General features: G+C 46.3%; 1 protein-coding gene across 1 annotated transcript; it reads left to right on the forward strand.

Annotated features, from left to right (window-relative positions):
• Positions 1-896: 896 nt before the first annotated feature.
• On the forward strand, positions 897-18090 carry LOC308161648 (UPF0524 protein C3orf70 homolog A-like; the record flags this gene model as incomplete). Its single annotated transcript, XM_080535691.1, has 2 exons — positions 897-1086; positions 17393-18090. 2 exons carry the CDS (start codon positions 897-899, stop codon positions 18088-18090), a joined length of 888 nt encoding a protein of 295 aa, XP_080391817.1.
• Positions 18091-20697: the final 2607 nt, after the last annotated feature.

Raw genomic sequence — 20697 nt, forward strand, 5'->3', positions numbered from 1 at the left:
ATGTGGGAGTTAATGGTGACCCCGTTTGTCGTGGAGGCAAAGTTGAGGCGAGGGAAAGAGAATGGAGAGAGAGGGGAGGGAGGAGAGAGAGCGTGCGATGAAGAGGGGAGAGAGGGGCGACGAGGCGAGGGAGGGGAGAGAGGGGCGATGAGGCGAGGGAGGGGAGAGAGGGGCGATGAGGCGAGGGAGGGGAGAGAGGGGCGAGGGAGGGGAGAGAGGGGCGAGGGAGGGGAGAGGGACGGGAGGGAGGGGAGAGTGGGGAGGGAGGGGAGAGAGGGGCGAGAGAGGGGAGAGAGGGGGGAGGGAGGGGAGAGAGGGGCGAGAGAGGGGAGAGCGTGCGGTGAAGAATGGAGAGGGGGGTGACGAGGCGAGGGAGGGGAGAGAGGGGAGGGAGAGGAGAGAGGGGAGGGAGGGGAGAGAGGGGAGGGAGGGGAGAGAGGGGAGGGAGAGGAGAGAGGGGAGGGAGAGGAGAGAGGGGAGGGAGAGGAGGGAGGGGAGGGAGAGGAGAGAGCGTGCGATGGAGAGCGTCGTCGGCAGCGCGCAGACGAGGACCTCTCCTCATTGGCTGGATGGATTGATCTCTGGAGCCACACGCGAGAACGGGTCGCCCGGATCAGAGCTTTTAACACCGGGTTGTTAGAATATCCGTCATCTTTATTGGGCATTTAATTGCTTTTCCATTAGGAAAATTTCCTTTCGCCGGCCGTTGATTGTGTTACTTTATTCTGAAACACCAGACACAGAAGTGCATCCTATTTTTCCAGACCTTCGTTCGTTGTTTTTCCCACAGTTGCAACAGTACTGCCTCCTGTCCCGCCAGACACCGAGGCTGGTGTGATGTGATAGTACCACACAGATGTGGGTTTGACCGGCGGGGGATGTGGGGATGATAGTTGATGATGTCGGCCTCGGGGAGTCAGAAGAGTCCGAAGCAGGAGAAGTTGGACGAGGCGCAGGCGCTGGCCCGGAGCTGCGCGGGGAGACCAGACTTCCTCCCGTGCGACGGGCTGTCTCTCTGCGCCACGCTGCACAGCCACGGACGGTGCTTCAAGCTGCACTGGTGCTGCCACCTGGGATGGTGCCACTGTGAGTATGAATGAATGAATGAATGAATGAATGAATGAATGAATGAATGAATGAATGAATGGTCTTTATTGTCATTAATACAGTACAGGTACCATACAACGACATTTGGGAAGGGGGGCTCCCCTGGTGCTTGGAGAAAAAAAAACTAAAAACAAGAAGGGAAAAGAGCTGGTTTACATAAATAAAGGCTATATCCACTATCCACTATACTACTATACAAATAAAACACTGTGCTGTACTCTATGCTATAAATATCCTAACATTTCCTATTCTGAACCTTCTGTACACGAGTAGTAGCCCAACTTTGCTGTCACTGAACGAAGGATATGATAGCCTACACATAGCCCGAAACAATTAAATAGGCTTACTTAAAAAGCCACGGATGATAATAAGGCTATAATGGGCAATATTCAAAGACAATAGAAACACTGAAACTGCACGAAAGGCTGTTCGAATGTGTGTTTTTGTTTGTTTTGTTCGAATTTTATTTTATTTGGCTTTTGTTTCATGCATGATCCGTCGTTATGTTAGGAGTTAGGTAGATATGATAGTGAATGTTCATAGATTGATGTTATGGCGACCTGTGATCAACTCAAGTGTGTGTTATGGAATAGTGCTGATGGAGAATGCAGGTTGAAACATAGACCTGCGACCCCCGAATATGACATGTGATAAAACACAAGCTATTTAATGGAGCCTATCCAAGTACATTAACCTTTAGTTTCATACCACTTCAAACCACCAATCCAACCTAGATTTTTCAAATTATTTTATGATACTATGCAGACTACAGACTAATCTAATCTGACATTTAGAGCTGGTTTCACAGGCAAGGCTTCAACCTAGTCTTGGGCTAAATCACACTTTCAATGTAGAATCTCCATTGAAGATGCTTTTTAGTCTAGGATTAGGCTCGAGCCTTGTCTGTGAAACCGACCCATTGTGTGACAGCTAAACAAACTATTTAGCCAACCCTACATTTGAGTTATGATATCCCTCCAGTGAGCTAATGCGACTCTCTGTGATTCCCCGCCCATATCCAGTACAGTACTGTAGTGTTTTTTGACCCTGCGTCAGATTAAGTTTCAGTGGTGAGATAATCTCAGCTGAGATTCACTGAGACGTGGACTTTTTTTTTCTCCTATTGAATCAAATAGGATTTCCTAACTGTGGTTATGACATCTCTCAGCTCAGAGACCAGTAATCTTCGCTTTCATCCTCCTCTCGGGGCCATGATGCTACACTTGGCTTGACTACATCATGTAAATCCCCGACACTGCTCTGAAACCATGGTTTTTTACCCTGCTCTTTTTGTCTTGTACCACAACAAACCAAACCTGGCAGACTTAAAGGGAGACTCTGGGATATGATGTCATAGCAGAACAAGGAGTGAGGTTTCAGAAAGGAGTGAACGCTCTTGTTCACTAGAGTATCTTTGACGCTCTTCTTCACTAGAGGATCTTTGGCGTTGTCCTGTTTTCACAGGCGTGACGTCATATTCCCGGGGTCTGCCTTTTAACTCAGAATTCCGTTCTTATTGATTATACGTCTGACAAGATGGACATCTTCAGCTGCACGTGTATTGGATCTATTTATTATTTATTGCATTTGCTGTCAATATTATACCAGTACTAGCAGCTTAGATACAGCAAATCACATTGCAACAGTCACTTTGTGATCTTGCTGGTCATGATGTAATCTGAAGTCATCTGAAAATGCCAGAGAACATTTTGTCCAAAGACAAATACTGGGGATATCTCATTACTTCCAGTTGGGTTGCTTTAACAAGGCGAAGGTTTCTTTCGTTCGTCCTGGAGTGACGTGTTATGAAACCTGCCTGATTGTTGGCACCAACATATGCATGTATGAATGTGCTTTAATGCAGCGGTGCACTTCATCATAATGAATGGATATGATTCTGCCCTATTGTTGCATATTGAAGAAACCACAATGGATCTCTCCCCCTCCTACTTGATTTCCCAGCACAGCGCCAGCCCCCCCCCCCCCCTTATCCCTTAGCCCCCCCCCTACAGAACAATTATCCTGAGCACCGGGGTGGGAGGGCTGGCTCAGACTGCTGAATCAGGGCTGGGCCAGCCTCCCTGTGAATAACTGGTAGCAGTGGCTCTTTAATTAGAAATAAACTGCTCTTTCATTGTACGGGTAACGTAATAAAATCAGCCCTGTATTTCTATTCTTCCATCCACATCGTTTTTCTCTTGATGATTAATTCATCCAGAATACAGGAGCCTGCCTACAGTGCAAAAGAAGAATAGAGATAAATAGTGTTACACTTGACATTGCTCTAATTAAAATTCTCTGAGCATATATGTAATATAATTTAGCACAATGTGTTAACATATAATTAAACTATGAAGGAATGGTGTAACAGTGTGATAACGATAGTGACAATGCTATCAGTTCATAGTAATAGAGTTGAGTGTTGTTTCGTGGCTAGAGTATAGGCGCTGGTTCTGGTACATACAAAGAGCTTTGGAGCTCCTTGTAAAGTTGGTGACCTTGACATTGATTATAGCCGAAGGGATTCAAATATGTAAAGAGAATATTCTATGCACCGCATCCCACACCTCTGCTACAGCGTGGCAGGTGGCAGGTAGTCTCAGCACCTGTCTTCTTTTTTAATGGGCTCATCTCTGTTCAAGTAAATGTAAACGCTGCAGCCTTCAAAGTGTATCAGCAGCACAAACCCTAGTTGTTCCATGCCGTCAGCTAATCGGCCGGTGAGCGCTGTCCTTGCCTTCTATTCTTGCCCGGCGGTGGTTACGGGCAGGGGTGGGTGTACCAGGAAAATACATGAAAACACCCAACATTTACATTTACATTTTGGGGCATTTAGCAGACCTAGGATTTGTCCAAATGTGGCAAATACATTTGACTAAGTAAGTGAATCATCTATCCCAGTGGCGGCTGGTGCTAAAATGTTTGGGTGGGGCACAGGTTATGGGGGCATGCTCCACGGGGAAGAATATCAACTTTAAAATCTGGATTTACAGTCAATTTTAGCATGAGAATAGCTCTACCCCCCTGTACAGACCTCGCCATCCCCTCTACCCCCCTGTACAGACCTCTTCATCCCCTCTACCCCCCTGTACAGACCTCTTCATCCCCTCTACCCACCTCTACAGACCTCTTCATCCCCTCTACCCACCTCTACAGACCTCTCCATCCCCTCTACCCACCTCTACAGACCTCTCCATCCCCTCTACCCCCCTGTACAGACCTCTTCATCCCCTCTACCCCCTGTACAGACCTCTCCATCCCCTCTACCCCCTGTACAGACCTCTCCATCCCCTCTACCCCCCTGTACAGACCTCTCCATCCCCTCTACCCCCTGTACAGACCTCTCCATCCCCTCTACCCCCTGTACAGACCTCTTCATCCCCTCTACCCTCCTCTACAGACCTCTTCATCCCCTCTACCCTCCTCTACAGACCTCTTCATCCCCTCTACCCCCCTGTACAGACCTCTTCATCCCCTCTACCCCCCCTGTACAGACCTCTCCATCCCCTCTACCCTCCTCTACAGACCTCTCCATCCCCTCTACCCTCCTCTACAGACCTCTCCATCCCCTCTACCCCCCTGTACAGACCTCTTCATCCCCTCTACCCCCCTGTACAGACCTCTTCATACCCTCTACCCCCCTGTACAGACCTCTTCATCCCCTCTACCCCCCTGTACAGACCTCTTCATCCCCTCTACCCCTCTGTACAGACCTCTTCATCCCCTCTACCCCCCCTGTACAGACCTCTTCATCACCTCTACCCCCCTGTACAGACCTCTTCATCACCTCTACCCCCCCTGTACAGACCTCTTCATCACCTCTACCCCCCTGTACAGACCTCTTCATCACCTCTACCCCCCCAGTTTTCTCTACAATTTCTACAATTTTCTCTCTACAGTTTCTACACGTCAACGTGTACCGAAACACTTGTTTCCAACGTGGTCCTACGTTTCTCCTACACCAAGACACATACAAAGAGCATAGAAACATACAAAGAGCATAGAAACATACAAAGAGCATAGAAGATACAATCAGAATACAGTCTGCCATTCCTTCTCCCAGCATCGATTTGGTTTTCCTATCATGACTGAAGGACAGATGATTCACTTACTTACACAAGTTTGACTTCGGTAATAGGTCCAGTTGCAATATCAAGTTGGGAACAAAAGATGCCTCCTTCTAATCCATTTGTTCAATTTGTTTACAAAGTCCGGTAGTGGAAAGCAGAACAACGCATTTGTTACTTCACATCCCGCTAGCCATGTTTTCTTCTCATACCAACCCCTCGTAAATCCTCGGTTATACGATTTTCCAATTTCCTGCCTTATAAACTTGCTTTATAATTAAATTTGGTCTGGGTGGTCCTAATTCCTTTACTGTTAATTTCTCCTGGTTGCTACGACGGCTGAACGGTGTTTCTTTTAAAGATTCAACCGAGTTGTTCAGAACATTACTAGCCATGGTGAAGCAGGTGAACGAACGTGACGCCGGCCGTATGACATGACGTAAGCACGTACGATTCTTTGTGCATGTCCCAAAACCCCATAGACAAATGACCGAATGGCCTGAAGTTACCAAAATAGATTTTACATGCAAGTCTACGAGAACAGCCTAGTGCAATTTCGAGTAGACTGAAAGTTGCCCTGAAAGGGGCGGGACTTGAAGCTGATTGGAACATACTCCACAGAACACTAGCTGATTGGACTATGATATACTCCACAGAACACTAGCTGATTGGACTATGATATTCAGAAGCAACACTGTCTAGAAGTCATAGAAAAAAAATCTCTCTCTTCTCCCTTTGGTGGGGCATTGTCCAATTGCCCCTAATGAACCAGCCTCCCCTGATCTATCCGCCAGTCATAGCAGGAAAGGTTATCTATGCTCAGAGCCATTTGCAGTCTCCGTGCTAGAAGAAGGAACATTTTTATTATTATTATTATTATTATTATTATTTTATTATTATTATTATTTTATTATGACACTGGGGGAATGGTACAGAAGAGTGGTAGATGTCTCAGGAGGGACAGTTAAGGTGTAACCTGAAGAGATGGAGGTCTTCAGGAGGGACAGTTAAGGTGTAGCCAGAAGAGATGGAGGTCTTTAGGAGGGACGGTTAAGGTGTAGCCTGAAGAGATGGAGGTCTTCAGGAGGGACAGTTAAGGTGTAGCCAGAAGAGATGGAGGTCTTTAGGAGGGACGGTTAAGGTGTAGCCTGAAGAGATGGAGGTCTTCAGGAGGGACAGTTAAGGTGTAGCCTGAAGTGATGGAGGTCTTTAGGAGGGACAGTTTAGGTGTAGCCTGAAGAGATGGAGGTCTTTAGGAGGGACAGTTAAGGTGTAGCCTGAAGAGACAGAGGTCTTTAGGAGGGATAGTTAAGGTGTAGCCTGAAGATTGATTGATTGATTGATTGGGTATTTAGAGGAGAGCCCCTCTACCTCTAGGGTATTGTATTAGAGGAGAGACCCTCTACCTCTAGGGTATTGTAACTATGATTATAGCCTACCATGACATTATTGTCGAGTCCAAATGTGTCAAAACCTTTTTAAGAAATGAAACCTTGTACTCATGAATTGCTTTTTTACTCTACAAGACCACCAATTGTTAAGTCCCCAGGGACGTATAATGAAAAGCTTTGCACAAGTCTTTATTATTGTATTTCTATTAGTCTCCAAACCAAACACCGTCAAAACGTTCGCACAACGGGATCTCCGCTCAATCATGTTTCAGTTTGTTGGAACTTTGAAAAACTCACTTCACCTCGTCTGAAGAAAACAACAGTCAATCAAACCGAAGTGGGGGTGCGCACAGCTGGTGACAGAGTGAGCCAGAGCCTCTCATTAGCGGTTAATTAGCTGTGTTTAGCGCCAGCGCCAATATGTCAGGTCTGATGAGAGCATTTGCTCCTGCCGTTGGAGGAATAGCCCACCTGCTTGGAATATTTGTCTCCGCAGCCATAACAGCCTGATTACAACACCAGGCTTCTCACCATTAACTCACCAACTGCCAAACAGTTCCAGAACACTCACCACCCAGAGCAGTGTTTACCTAGCAACAACATTTTGATTGGCTACAAAATTATGCATCGTCATAATGTTTACTGGGAGCGGCGGTAGCTTTAGCCTAGAGGTTAGAGAGGCCGGCTAGCAATCAAGGAAGGTCGCTGGTTCGATTCCTCGCCTCAGGAGGGAGCTGCATGTGCCCTTGAGCAAGGCACTTAACACCTAATTGCCCCCAGGGGGCGTCGACTATGGCTGACCCTTTGCCTCAAGCAAAATAATACTGAATTCCAACAGTTAACTGACAAGTTGAATGCATGGCAAATAAAACATTCTTCTTCTGCATTTTTGGGTGAATAAAGTCACCATTTGGCACTCTAGAATGTTGACAATTTGGTCGACTTTATTCACCCTCGGTACTGAATGAGTTAAAAGGTCTCGCAATAGAAGCGCAACAGTTCTGTCATAGCATCGAGGAGCAGCACATCGTCCCCAACGTCTCCTCTGAAGATGGAACACTGAAGCACTTTGTACCTTTTTCATGTGTAAACAACACATATTCTCAGATCCCTCAAGTCAATATCCCATTAGATACTCAATCTGGGCAATCTTTAAACGGCTGTACCTCTATTCAGTATGCAATTATTGTCTATCTGGATCTCTGTTTACTCAATCTGTCAGATATCGTCACAATCAAACATTACATCTGGGTGTTTCTGGCTACAGGCCTGCTTCTTATCTTATTGGAGGAAATGATTGGGATTGACAAGTTTCGCTGGTGTCATGTTTGCGGTATGTCTCACCTCTCAGTGTTCCCTGTCTAGGCATGCTGGAATTGACGTAGAGGTGTTTCAGAGGATGTCTGAAGACAGTGGTGATGATGATGATGCAGGAGCATATCACTCAAAATGATTGATTTCTACCATATCTGATCATTCAAGGCACACATAGCCCTACAGTAGCTCATAGCCCTACACTAGCTCATAGCCCTACACTAGCACATAGCCCTACAGTAGCACATAGCCCTACACTAGCACATAGCCCTACACAGGCACATAGCCCGACAGTAGCACATCAAGCTAAGGAGCGTCAGTAAAGTAGCCTGATGGGGGGGGGGGGGTTGTCAGAGTGACAGCTCTGTGAAAGAAGCTGTCCAGTAGCCTGCTGGTACGGGACCGAGGATCCTGTTCTCCTGAGTCTCTTAGACGGTCGGGGTTCAAACAGACCGTGGCTGGGGCGCGAGGTTTCCTTGATGATGCTTGCCGCTCTCCGCTGACCCCGGTCTGCCTGGAGGGACTCTGGTCATTTGTCTCCTACATCGCATTTAGTTGTAGTTGATATTGCAGGGTTCCCACAGGTCCTTGAAATCCTTGAAAGTTTGTGAATTTGAGAAAGAAAATCAAGGTCTGAAAAGTTTTTGAAAATAGACATGGGTCATTGAAAGTGCTTGAATTCCCCTCTCTCTCTCTCTCTCTCTCTCTCTCTCTCTCTCTCTCTCTCTCTCTCTCTCTCTCTCTCTCTCTCTCTCTCTCTCTCTCTCTCTCTCTCTCACTAAAACAAATGTATATATTCCAAAATGTTTTACTTAGCTCGTCATCTAGTAAATAAGTCTCTGTATTGCATATTTCACAATATATTGTTTTGCTGTGCTGTGGTAGAGAAGGCAAGAGACCATCTAGTGTTCACACATTCAAGCCTCTCTTTTTAATTGTTGTCTGTGAGTGGATGGTTCCTATTATATAAATTCTCATCTAGATCTGTCTCAAACTATGCCGTGTTGGGTCCTTGAATTTGAGGGAATTGAGTCTTGAAAGTCCTTGAAAGGTGCTTGAATTTGATGTTTCAGAAGGTGTGGGAACCCTGTATAGTGAAATGCTTTGGGATCTTGCTCCTCAGTCAATAACAATCAACAAATCAACAATACAATATAATAATAAATAGTAGTAATATTAGTAATAATAAAACAGTGATAGTAGTAGTGCATAAGGGTGTAGTGTAAGTAGCAGCAGTAATGACTGTAATAATAACAATACTAATAAAGTGTACATTTTACACAATCATTTACAACACTATTGCAAAGGGGCAATGAATGTAGTGGCAATAATTGTCAGATGTGCAAAGATGTGCCTAGAGCAAAAATATAAAATTCCAACAATTGACTGACAAGTTGATTGCATGGCAATAAATCAGTAAAAGGAACAGTGTCGGGGTGGGGGGCGGGAGGGAGGGTGGGGGATGGTAGTAGTAATAATTATCATCAACAAAGGGTCAGTGAGTCCTCACCAGAGCCTTCAGGGGAGAGTCTGATTTGGTGATTGATTAGCCATGCAAGAGGACCACTGTGTTATAGCCTACTGGACATCAGTCATGGTCCAGTCAAAACCTGGATGTACCAGTTTAAAGGTTACACCTCAGCCCTGAGGGCTAGATACCCTCCTTTGTGTTTAAACCATAACTACAGCATGTTCACAATCTTGTTTATTGTTTGTTTATTTATACACTATGCTTACTTCTATGGTAGTAAGCTATTTAAAACACAGCCCACACCTAGCAGGTGGTGCAGTGTAAACCTACATTCAGAATTGTCTTCTGAGAGCCCATAGACTACTTAGAGGTCACCATCATGCGCTATATACAGTAGCTTTTGAAAGGGCAATCGATTAGTGTGTGTGTGCATGAAACAGGAAAGAGGATATTACTTAATGGCTTCCTGTTTCCATGGCTGCTGAAGCTGGCTTTCCTCTGTGAGCTCTGGCGGGGAGATCAGGTCCATTGTTGGGCAGATTTGAGAAACAAAAGAACTACGGAAGTTTGAGACCTCGCTGCCTCCCGCCAGCCGACCGGGTGGAGCCCCTCGATGTGGTGCACGAAAGGAAACGTTGCTGAAATGATTGTTTCATTGCGTTTCACTCGGAATAGTTTTTTCTAGTCTCTTACGGAATGACGTACAAAAGTGTGTTTGTGTTCCAGCTGCTTTTGATACACTTCGGAGGATCCACTGTTGCCATGGGTACGTAAACAGGGAGGACAACTATAAATGGCCAGCTAATTCGAGGAGAGACTGTGGCATTTCGATAATGTCAGAATCTGATTGGCTATTAACTCTGTGGTAGTGTTTCTGAATTAGCAGCCTGTCTACTTCTCCTCATTACTGGCCATGCCCTCCAGGTGTGAAGGTTTTCTCACTAAACAGTTTTTTAACTAAAGCCATCATTACACGTTCTGTATTTACCCATATATTACTGCAGGGCTTGAACTGAATTACTCTAAACAAAATGAACACTGTAATGTTCATGAAAAATCACATTATTTGACTTGGAAGATTCCATGCAGTGCCCTGCGTAAGTAACAGGCTTTTATACTCCAAAAGCTACGTGAGATTGAAGTCCACAGCTTTTATTTGAGGGTGTTTTTAATTGGTGTCAGAAATGACACTATTATACACAGTCCCCCTTTCCACACCTCTGTAGGCTTTGGAGGCACTTTTAGCAAACCGTAACCCGGCCATCCTTTTTTAACAGAAAATGGTAAACAGACTGCACTTATGCAGCGCCTTATTCCAAAGGCGCTTTACAACGGCCTCTCATTCACCCGTTCACGCACAGATCCACACACCAATGGCTGCAAGCCCGCTCACTGGGAGCAATATGGGGTTAAGTGTCTTGCCCAAGGACACTTAGACATGTGGGCCAAGTCAGGGCTCGAACCGCCAATCTGCCAACCTTGCGATTATTAGACAACGGCTCTACCTCCTGCGCCACAACTGCCCCGCAACTGCTGGTTTGCACCTTGCAGGGAGGCCTCTGTTGTCCGGTGGTGATTCAGCGGATGGTAGTCCTTCACACAGCCAAGCCAAGCTTCTGGAGACTGTTCTTGGTCTGTGGGACAGTTGTCTGGTGTTTTGTTTCTTAATTATGGTGAGCATTCTTCAGTCATCTACTGTAGAACCTTCCTACCTTGGCCTGGGAGGGAAGGGAAGAGAGGAGGAGAGGAGGGGAGGAGAGGAGGGATGGGGAGAGAGGAAAGGAGAGGAGAGGAAAGGAGAGGGGAGGAGAGGAGGAGAGGAGGGGAGTAGAGGAGGGGATGGGAGAGAGGAAAGGAGAGGAGAGGAAAGGAAAGGGGAGGAGGAGAGGAGGAGAGAGGAGGAGAGGAGGGGAGTAGAGGAGGGGAGGGGAGAGAGGAGGAGAGGAGAGAGGAGGGGAGAGAGGAGAGAGGAGGGGAGGGGAGAGAGGAGGAGAGGTGGGGACGGGAGGAGGGGAGGGGAGGGGAGAGAGGAGGAGAGGAGGAGGGGAGGGGAGGAGAGGAGGAGAGGAGGGGAGGGTAGAGAGGAGGAGATGAGAGAGGAAGCAGTGGACGGGAGTGAGGAGGAGAGGAGGGGGGAACCTACCGTGGCCTACCTTGGCCTACCTTGGCCTACCTTGGCCTCCCTTGGCCTCCCTTGGCCTACCTTGGCACACCTTGGCCTACCTTGGCCTACCTTGGCACACCTTGGCACACCTTGGCACACCTTGGCCTACCTTGGCCTACCTTGGCCTCCCTTGGCCTCCCTTGGCACACCTTGGCCTACCTTGGCCTCCCTTGGCCTCCCTTGGCACACCTTGGCCTACCTTGGCCTCCCTTGCCACACCTTGGCCTACCTTGGCCTACCTTGGCCTCCCTTGGCCTCCCTTGCCACACCTTGGCCTACCTTGGCCTACCTTGGCACACCTTGGCCTACCTTGATCAACGGTTCCTTTCTTTTGAATGGAATGAAAAGGTGTCCAAACTGTTGATTTTGGCAAGCTTAAGGTTTTGGCTAGTTTGGCTAGTTTGGCCATGTAGTACCAGTCAAAGGTTTGGACACTCTTCCCCATTCAATTGACTGAATTAGGTTCTGATAGTTTTGACTGGTACTGTAGGTTCTGATAGTTTTGACTGGTACTGTAGGTTCTGATAGTTTTGACTGGTACTGTAGGTTCTGATAGTTTTGACTGGTACTGTAGGTTCTGATAGTTTTGACTGGTACTGTAGGTTCTGATAGTTTTGACTGGTACTGTAGCTTCTGATAGTTTGGGGTTTTATTGACGCCTCTTTGCTCCTCAGACACGCATAGCAGACTCCAAAGGCAACCGCAAAGCCTAGAGTCAATTCTAGACATTGACAGCTCTCTTATGGCTGATGGAACACACCTGACTTACCTGTCAGGCCAATTGTCCCATTACCTTTGGTGCCCTAAAGTAGGGGGAATAATGTACAAAACCTGTTGACATTTTTAAACAGTGGTACAGTACCAAATTACCCAAATACCCTCAAATAAAAGCTCTTATCTTCTTCCAAAAACCATTTGGAGTAGACATGCTTCACTGTCCCATTTCTTCCACAGGGCACTGTGTCCCCAGGACATACAGACTGAGCTGCTATCTAAAGGAGACTAGAAGGAATCAGATACACATCCCTCTTTTTTGTTGTTGTTACCATTATCTCTCATAGGCTCAGCTTCCTCCACCTGGCAACTATGGCAACCATAGACATTTTGTTGACATAATTCGCCTCGAGCCTCGTCCGGGGGGGTACAGTTAGAGAGGCCTGGACTGAGTGATGTTATGTTCCACTCTGTGAAACGGAGGAGGAGGGGTCTGCGGGGGAGGAGGAGGGGGACGGGGGGGGGGTCGCTGTTTGCATTATTCCCTCAGGCCCGCGAGCCCTGAGCCAGTGACAGGCCTGGGCCTCTGCTGTACTGTGCTGTACTCCGCTCAGCTGGGGAGGGAAGGGGAGAGAGGAGGAGAGGAGGGGAGGGGAGGAGGGGAGGGGAGAGAGGAAAGGAGAGGGGAGGAGGAGAGGAGGAGGGGAGGGGAGAGAGGAAAGGAGAGGGGAGGAGGAGAGGAGAGAGGAGGAGAGGTGGGGAGAGAGGAAAGGAGAGGGGTGGGGAGGAGTGGAGGGGAGAGAGGAGGAGAGGAGGGGGGAGAGGAGAGGGGAGAGGAAAGGAGTGGAGTTGAGGGGAGAGGAGAGGAGAGGAGAGGAATGGAGAGGAGGGGAGAGAAGAGGAGAGGAGAGGAGGGGAGAGGAGGGGTGGAGGAGAGGAGGGGAGAGGGGGGGAGTGGAGAGGAGGGGAGAGGGGGGGAGAGGTGGAGGGTGGACTTACAGGGACTCCCTCTTTTCAGGAGGTCAGAGACGCCTGTCTGCTCCTGTATCCAGAGAGAGCTCAGCTCCACCACAGCCAGCCTGTCAGGCACGCACTCCACCACGGCCTACCCACAGTGCACCACGGCCTACCCACAGCAGAGGAGCGCACGGGAATATCAATATAGCCCAGTGTGTGTGCACGTAAGCAGACGTGTCAATCATTGTTTGCGTCATGAGATTCTCTCACTGTGTGCCACAGTGGGGGAAAATGTTTTATGTTGTCGGAGAAAATGTCAATTCTGTGTTTTTTTTATGTTTGACTGTCTAGCATTTGAGAGTTTGTACTGGGTTCACAGTTCAGATGCTCCGAAGCTGCACTGGGTAATTGAACCTCCCGCTGTGTGGGTGTACAAATTAACCGTACAATGAAAAGGCAAATGTCAACAGTCTCCCTGTGGCTTCAGCAATCATTGGTCTCACAGAAAATGGGTGTTAGCTTCTGTGGAACACCGTTCCTGTTCCTAATTCAGGGCTGAATATCAATCAGCTGTGTATATACAGTATATATATATTCATTTATTTTTCTGAAAAGAAATTATTTATAACTTATGACAGTTTCCCAGGTTAGAGCATCACCCAGTCCAATCACCAATCACCTTGTTGTGGATTGAATTGATTCTTAATAGATTGAGTAGAACTTATAAAGCACAAAGAGCTTAAATCAATTGACTCCAAAGAGGCCTTTTATTAAGCAAAGTCACATGAGCGCAGAGAGAAAATAGCAGACAAAAAGACCCTTCCTGTCAGAGGGGCAAGCATTATATAGCAGTTTCCTGCCTGATGAAGTCACTATTCTTGCTTGACCAATCAGAATCTTCTGCACCACAGTTCTTGGCCCATCTCTTACAGGAAGGGAAGGCCTCCCTCCAGTGCCAGATTCCCCAGCATGCAGAAAGACTTCCATCCTCAGTATTAAATGATATAAAACTACAACAACCTCATTACAACTGCTTCCTCATGCGTGGCCTGGTGTGAGGAGGGGCTGTAGCCATCATGTTTGTGGTTTGCCCTCCATCAGTACACAGCCCTCTGCTCGATGCAGTACTGTGAAGTTCACTAGTTCCTTGTTTCATTTCATTTGTTTCCCACCACATTCACACAAACTTGGACACATCTATGGAAGTTGCGTTGCTGCCACATGTATTATTTAGCCTATTTTTGGGATATCTTCTAGCATTGTAACTGCCAGTGGCCCCTGGTTTTGGCACAATTACTATTTATTATGATGACTGATGGATAGACGATTCACTTACTCAGACAAATGTATTTGTTGTAAATCGCTTGGGATAACGGGCTCTGCTAAATGCCCAAAATGTGTAATGTAAATGTAAATGTAAATGTAAATGTAAATGTAAATGTAATATCACTGCGTCGCCTAACATTCAAAACAAACTCTTTGTTTGTCTCCAGGCGAGGATCAACTATTCCCCTCGTGCAAAAAAAAGAACAATCATTTTAAAATCCTCATACTCACAAAACAACAAAACAATGTTTACACTAGCGTGCAACACATAAAAATCTGGCATATGGCGTATTACTTCAAACGTGCTGAAGGGAGAAGACTTCAACTGTCACTTCAACCGGGAACTGATTCTGACTGAGTGGGGCTCGGGGTGCTGGAAACAAGGGGGGACAGAGAGGGAGTGGGATGTGATGCGTGGGCCTGTCATCTGCTACAGTGTGTGTGTGTGTGTGTGTGTGTGTGTGTGTGTGTGTGTGTGTGTGTGTGTGTCTGTGTGTGTGTGTGTGTGTGTGTGTGTGAGTGTGTGTGTGTGTGCCTGTCATCTGCTACAGTGTGTGTGTGTGTGTGTGTGTGTGTGTGTGTGTGTGTGTGTGTGTGCCTGTCATCTGCTACAGTGCTTCTCCTTGTAGGAAGCAGAGCCAGCCTGTTAAAAACACATCTGAGCCGCAGCACTCTGGCTCTGTACATCCATCTACTGTAGAGGCTGCGTGTGTGTGTGTGTGTGTGTGTGTGTGAGTGTGTGTGTGTGTGTGTGTGTGTGTGTGTGTGTGTGAGTGTGTGTGAGAGTGTGAGTGTGTGTGTGTGTGTGAGTGTGTGTGTGTGTGTGAGTGTGTGTGTGTGTGTGTGTGTGTGTGTGTGTGAGTGTGTGTGTGTGTGTGTGTGTGTGTGTGTGTGTGAGTGTGTGTGTGTGTGTGTGTGTGTGTGTGTGAGAGTGTGAGTGTGTGTGTGTGTGTGAGTGTGTGTGTGTGTGTGTGTGTGTGTGTGTGAGTGTGTGTGTGTGTGTGTGTGTGAGTGTGTGTGTGTGTGTGTGTGTGAGTGTGTGTGTGTGTGTGTGTGTGTGTGTGTGTGAGTGTGTGTGTGTGTGAGTGTGTGTGTGTGTGTGTGTGAGTGTGTGTGTGTGTGTGTGTGTTAGGTGTGTAAGTGTGTGTGTGTGTGTGTGTGTGAGTGTGTGTGTGTGTGTGTGTGAGTGTGTGTGTGTGTGTGTGTGTGTGTGTGTGAGTTTACAGTTGGGTTGGTTGTCAAGGAGAGTGGGTGGTAGAGGAATGGCCATTAAGCCGAGCCATCGTCCGTTTCAGTCAGGTCACAGCTTCCTCTCTGCCTGTGTGCTAACTCTGTAATTGGGGACGGCAGGTAGCCTAGAGGTTAGAGAGGCCAGCTCGCAATTGGAAGGTCGCTGGTTGCTGGCATCATATTTAAGGTGCCTACCGCTGCCGTTGTGCCCTTGAGCAAGGCACTTAAACCCCTAATTGCTCCAGGGGAGCTGACTAAGGCTGACCCTGTGCCTAGAGCAAAAAATACATTTTGTTGTACTTGTGCAATGACAAAAAGGTTGAATCTAATCTAATTGTGTTAACATTACGTTGTGATTTTTAAATTTAAGACTTGACAAAGGCTACGGCCAAAACCGTTGTCCTATTAAACCACGTTTTGTTGCATCTGGAACTAGAGTGTGCAGCTTCTACTTCTTTTAATAGTATTTTGTTCCGTAGCAAGCACCTTGCCGAAGTTTTCTGCAGTGTGCGTTCTCTTCTTTTACAACATTACGTTGTGATAACATTAATAGTTCACCCAAATTACAATATGTGACAGCAGCTGGTGAAACAGGGAATAGGTCGGTAACCAATACAAATGTTCAGACTTTTATTCTCAGGCTTGACTAGCAAGAGTGTGTTGTGATTTTCAACAACGTTTCCATTTTTCAAAATAAAAGTCGGAACATTTTGATTGGTTGCAGACTTCTTCCCCCTTTCACCAGCCGCTGTCACATTTGGGTTGAACTATCACTTTTAAGTGGTTGTTCAAATGTATAGGTGCATGACACCATCTTCTGTGGCTCACTTGGTAGAGCATGACACTAACAATGCTTAGGTTGTGGGTTCGATTCCCACTGAGAGCATAATAAAAAATGTATGCACTCAATGTAAGTCGCTTTGGATGGAAGCGTCAGATAAATGGCGTATGTCATTATATTATTATGACACCCTAAATGGCGTATATCATTATATTATTATGACACCCTAAATGGCGTATATCATTATATTATTATGACACCCTAAATGGCGTATATCATTATATTATTATGACACCCTAAATGCGTATATTATTATATTATTATATTATGACACCCTAAATGGCGTATATCATTATATTATTATGACACCTTAAATGGCGTATATCATTATATTATTATGACACCCTAAATGGCGTATATCATTATATTATTATGACACCCTAAATGGCGTATATCATTATATTATTATGACACCCTAAATGGCGTATATCATTATATTATTATGACACCCTAAATGGCGTATATTATTATATTATTATGACACCCTAAATGGCGTATATCATTATATTATTATGACACCCTAAATGGCGTATATTATTATATTATTATATTATTATGACACCCTAAATGGCGTATATCATTATATTATTATGACACCCTAGATGGCGTACATCATTATATTATTATGACACCCTAAATGGCGTATATCATTATATTATTAAGACACCCTAAATGGCGTATATCATTATATTATTATATTATTATGACACCCTAAATGCCTATATTATTATATCATTATATTATTATATCATTATATTATTATATTATTATGACACCCCGTCTTCTCTGTTTCTTTCTTTCCCCCTGCAGGTAAATATGTGTATCAGCCCATGACCAACGTGTGCCGGTTACCCAGCACTGCAGTGCCCCCTGCAGCGTTGGAGTACAACAACACCATGGACCTGTCCGTGTCTCTGGCTGAGCGCTTCCTCAAGATCGCGCCCAGCTTCCAGTCACCGCCTTACCTGGAGTCGCCCAAATACTGTGTCATCGCCGACCTCTTCATCGACGACTACATCGTCAAGCGCATCAACGGCAAGATGTGTTACGTGCAGCGGCCCCCGCCCCCCATTCCAGAGCCTCCTCCGGCCACACCCACCCCCCCCCCTCCGCCGCCTCCTGCCCCACGCCCCGCCCCGCAGGCGGCCCCCCTGCCGAGTCAGCCCAGACAGCCCCTCCCCCACCCCCACCCCCACCCAGCACACAACAACACCCAGCACAAGCATAGCACCCCTCTGGACAAGATCAAGGGGCCCAAAATGGACCACTGCTCCTCGCCCTCCAGCTCTGAGGACTCTGGGATCAACGCGTTGGGTCTGCACTACCTGGAGTCCTGTGAGGAGGAGTCTGAGGAGGAGGAGGAGGAGGAGGAGGAGGAGGAGGATGACGAGTTGAGCACCGATGGGAACTCCAGTCCCGGAAGCATCTGGGATCAAGACGAATGCTCGCTGCTGTCTCCCTCCAAGTCCCTGGTGGAGATCATTGAGAAGATCGAAACGACCGTGTGATTTCCCCTCCTGAAGGGGGGAGGGGGGGGGGCACGCAACATCTGCGGGAAGAACACACATCAGTATGTTCTCGTTGAAACACGCCTTGTGATCGTGATCGCCTAAAAAGGACTTTAGGAGTCCTGAGAGGAGGCATGGTTTATGGACCAGACCATCCCAGTGCTTTCACAGAGACTCCCAAGAAGAATCAAAGAAGAACCCCCAAAAATGTGCACAGTCTCTGTTTTTCTGTCTTCTCACCCACTCTCTGTGTCTCTCTCTATCCTCTATACTCTGTCCCTGCATGGTGTGTTACACTGGGCTGGGCTTCGCTACCGTAGCATCCACTTCTCTTTCAGAAGAAAGACGACAGAAGGAAAAACACAGCCGTCAAACAGTCTGTCAGGCTCCGGAAGACGACTTCTTCTAAGAGACATTTGTGGAGTCTAATGATATTTCTTGTATTAAAGGATTTTTGGAAGGGGGGGGGGGGGGGGGGTGAAAGAGAGGAAACAGAAAGAAAAGAGGGAAGCTTTTAAAACCGCATCATTAGTCAGATTTCACTGTAGCTAAATAATGGACGAGTCTCGGAAGTCTTAAGGAGATTTCTGATAGAGAGAGAAGGGAAGGCCAGCACTCAGTCGTTAATTCCTCCTCATGTTTTAGTCAGAGAGAGTATTTAGAGCAGTAAGGCATGTCTTAACTTGCACTCCGGTGGCTCCACCCACTTGTTCTTAGTCATCCAACACTTCTACATTATTAGAAGGCCACCTACCTCTCACAGGCCCAACACAAAGCCTTTAACCCATTAACTACCGAGCCTTGTACCGAGACTATCCACCTGCTTTCTTTTCTAGTATGTTTTAATCTACAGAATCTTTAGTTTGTTGGACTGCAAGTTATGGATTAGTTAAGGTTAAGGGAGCCGATGTTTGACAATCAAAGAATTACACATAAGCACACTCCTATGCCTGCCAGAGGAGACACAGCTCAGTTAGCCAAGGGAATTGTGGGAGAATTACATGACAAGCATCAACAAATGGCAAAAACAAAAATGCTTGCAGAGCTCCAATTCCCAACACTATCCCAATGACCTTGGTTTCGTGGTCCCGTACTTGGTTTCGTACGTGGTCCTCTGTGGCTAACTTGTTTTCCTTGATAAGGAGCACCGGTGTCACTGACCACTGTTCCCTGAGGTGGTTGTTTCCACCTGAGCACAACACAACACAACACAACACAATACAACACAACACAATACAACACAACACACCTCCGCACAGTGCAGAGACACACCAACGCTGTCCTTCACACACCCCTCAATTTAGAATTAGACTGAATGAAAATTCTAATCCAAGGTTCTAGTTCTAATCCAAGGTTCTAGCTCTATTCCAGCTCTATTCTAAGGTTTTAGCTCTATTGCAAGGTTCTAGTTCTGTTCCAAGGTTCTAGTTCTGTTCCAAGGTTCTAGCTTTATTCCAAGGTTCTAGCTCTATTCCAAGGTTCTAGTTCTAATCCAAGGTTCTAGAACCTGTTCTTTTCTCATTGTTCAATCAGCACAGGGTATAAGAGAGTGACAGTGAAGCTGTGTAGGAAAGATGCAGCTGTTTGGCCTTCCTCCTGCAGATGATGTGGAGGGTGCTTAGGTCTAGTTAAGAGTGAGGACATTTCATTCATAGAGGTAGATACTGATGTATCTCTGTGATTTTACCACCCAGTGTAGTTGACAAGGTAGAAGGCACAAAATTGACGTACAGTAGGTACACACACACACACACACACACACACACACACACACACACACACACTCATAATCACCTCTCAACATTACAAAGCCTTTCTTATGTTCCTGTAATTGTTATATCTCTTATTTTCATACAAATAAACCTAAAAGAAATGTAATGTTTGTCTCTTTTCCTCTTGTTTTCCATCAGACAGGGGCCAATTGAGGACATTTCCTTTAAAAAAAAAAGAGAGTGAATCACTTGTTCTCCTGCTGGGTAAACTGATTTTTGATGGATTCATCCTTGGACTGCCTTCAGCCCCTCTGCCTGCCGCACATTAATGACTAGCAACATCTCAGCAAAACATTGATGACGGTCAAAAACAGAATAAGCCAGACAAAATAAATTGCTTTCATTACATCCGTGCACGGATACAAATTACACAATTCTTTGGTTTAGGCTCAAATTAGGCATTGGCATTGCAGCAGAAATACCAAATCAATAATAGGATAAGCAGGATATAAACAACAAAATCAATAAAAGAAGGAGCAGGATATAAACAACAGTCAACAAGCCACAATAGCTGTATATACAATAATAGCATCAATAATAGAATAGGTGATAGCAGCAGAATGCTAATCAGCATATCAACATTCTCAAGTTCAGGTACAAGTAATATCAGGTTGTGCAAAAATGCCGTGCAGGTCGCAGTGAGATGTCATAGTGATGTCATATGGTGATGTCATACGGTGTGCAATATGGTGCTGAATATCACTTTTATATCCCTTTTCCCAAGGCAGTATGTCAGGGCAGTATAGCTCCACTCTTTCAGAGCGAGGCCTGTTCACACGAGGAGAACAGCTTTATGGGTCTGTCCTGACGAGAACCACCTCCGCTCCTTCCTAGG

This window comes from Nansenia antarctica (genome assembly GCF_963989245.1).
Source record: "Nansenia antarctica genome assembly, chromosome: 7".
Lineage (NCBI taxonomy): Eukaryota > Metazoa > Chordata > Actinopteri > Argentiniformes > Microstomatidae > Nansenia > Nansenia antarctica.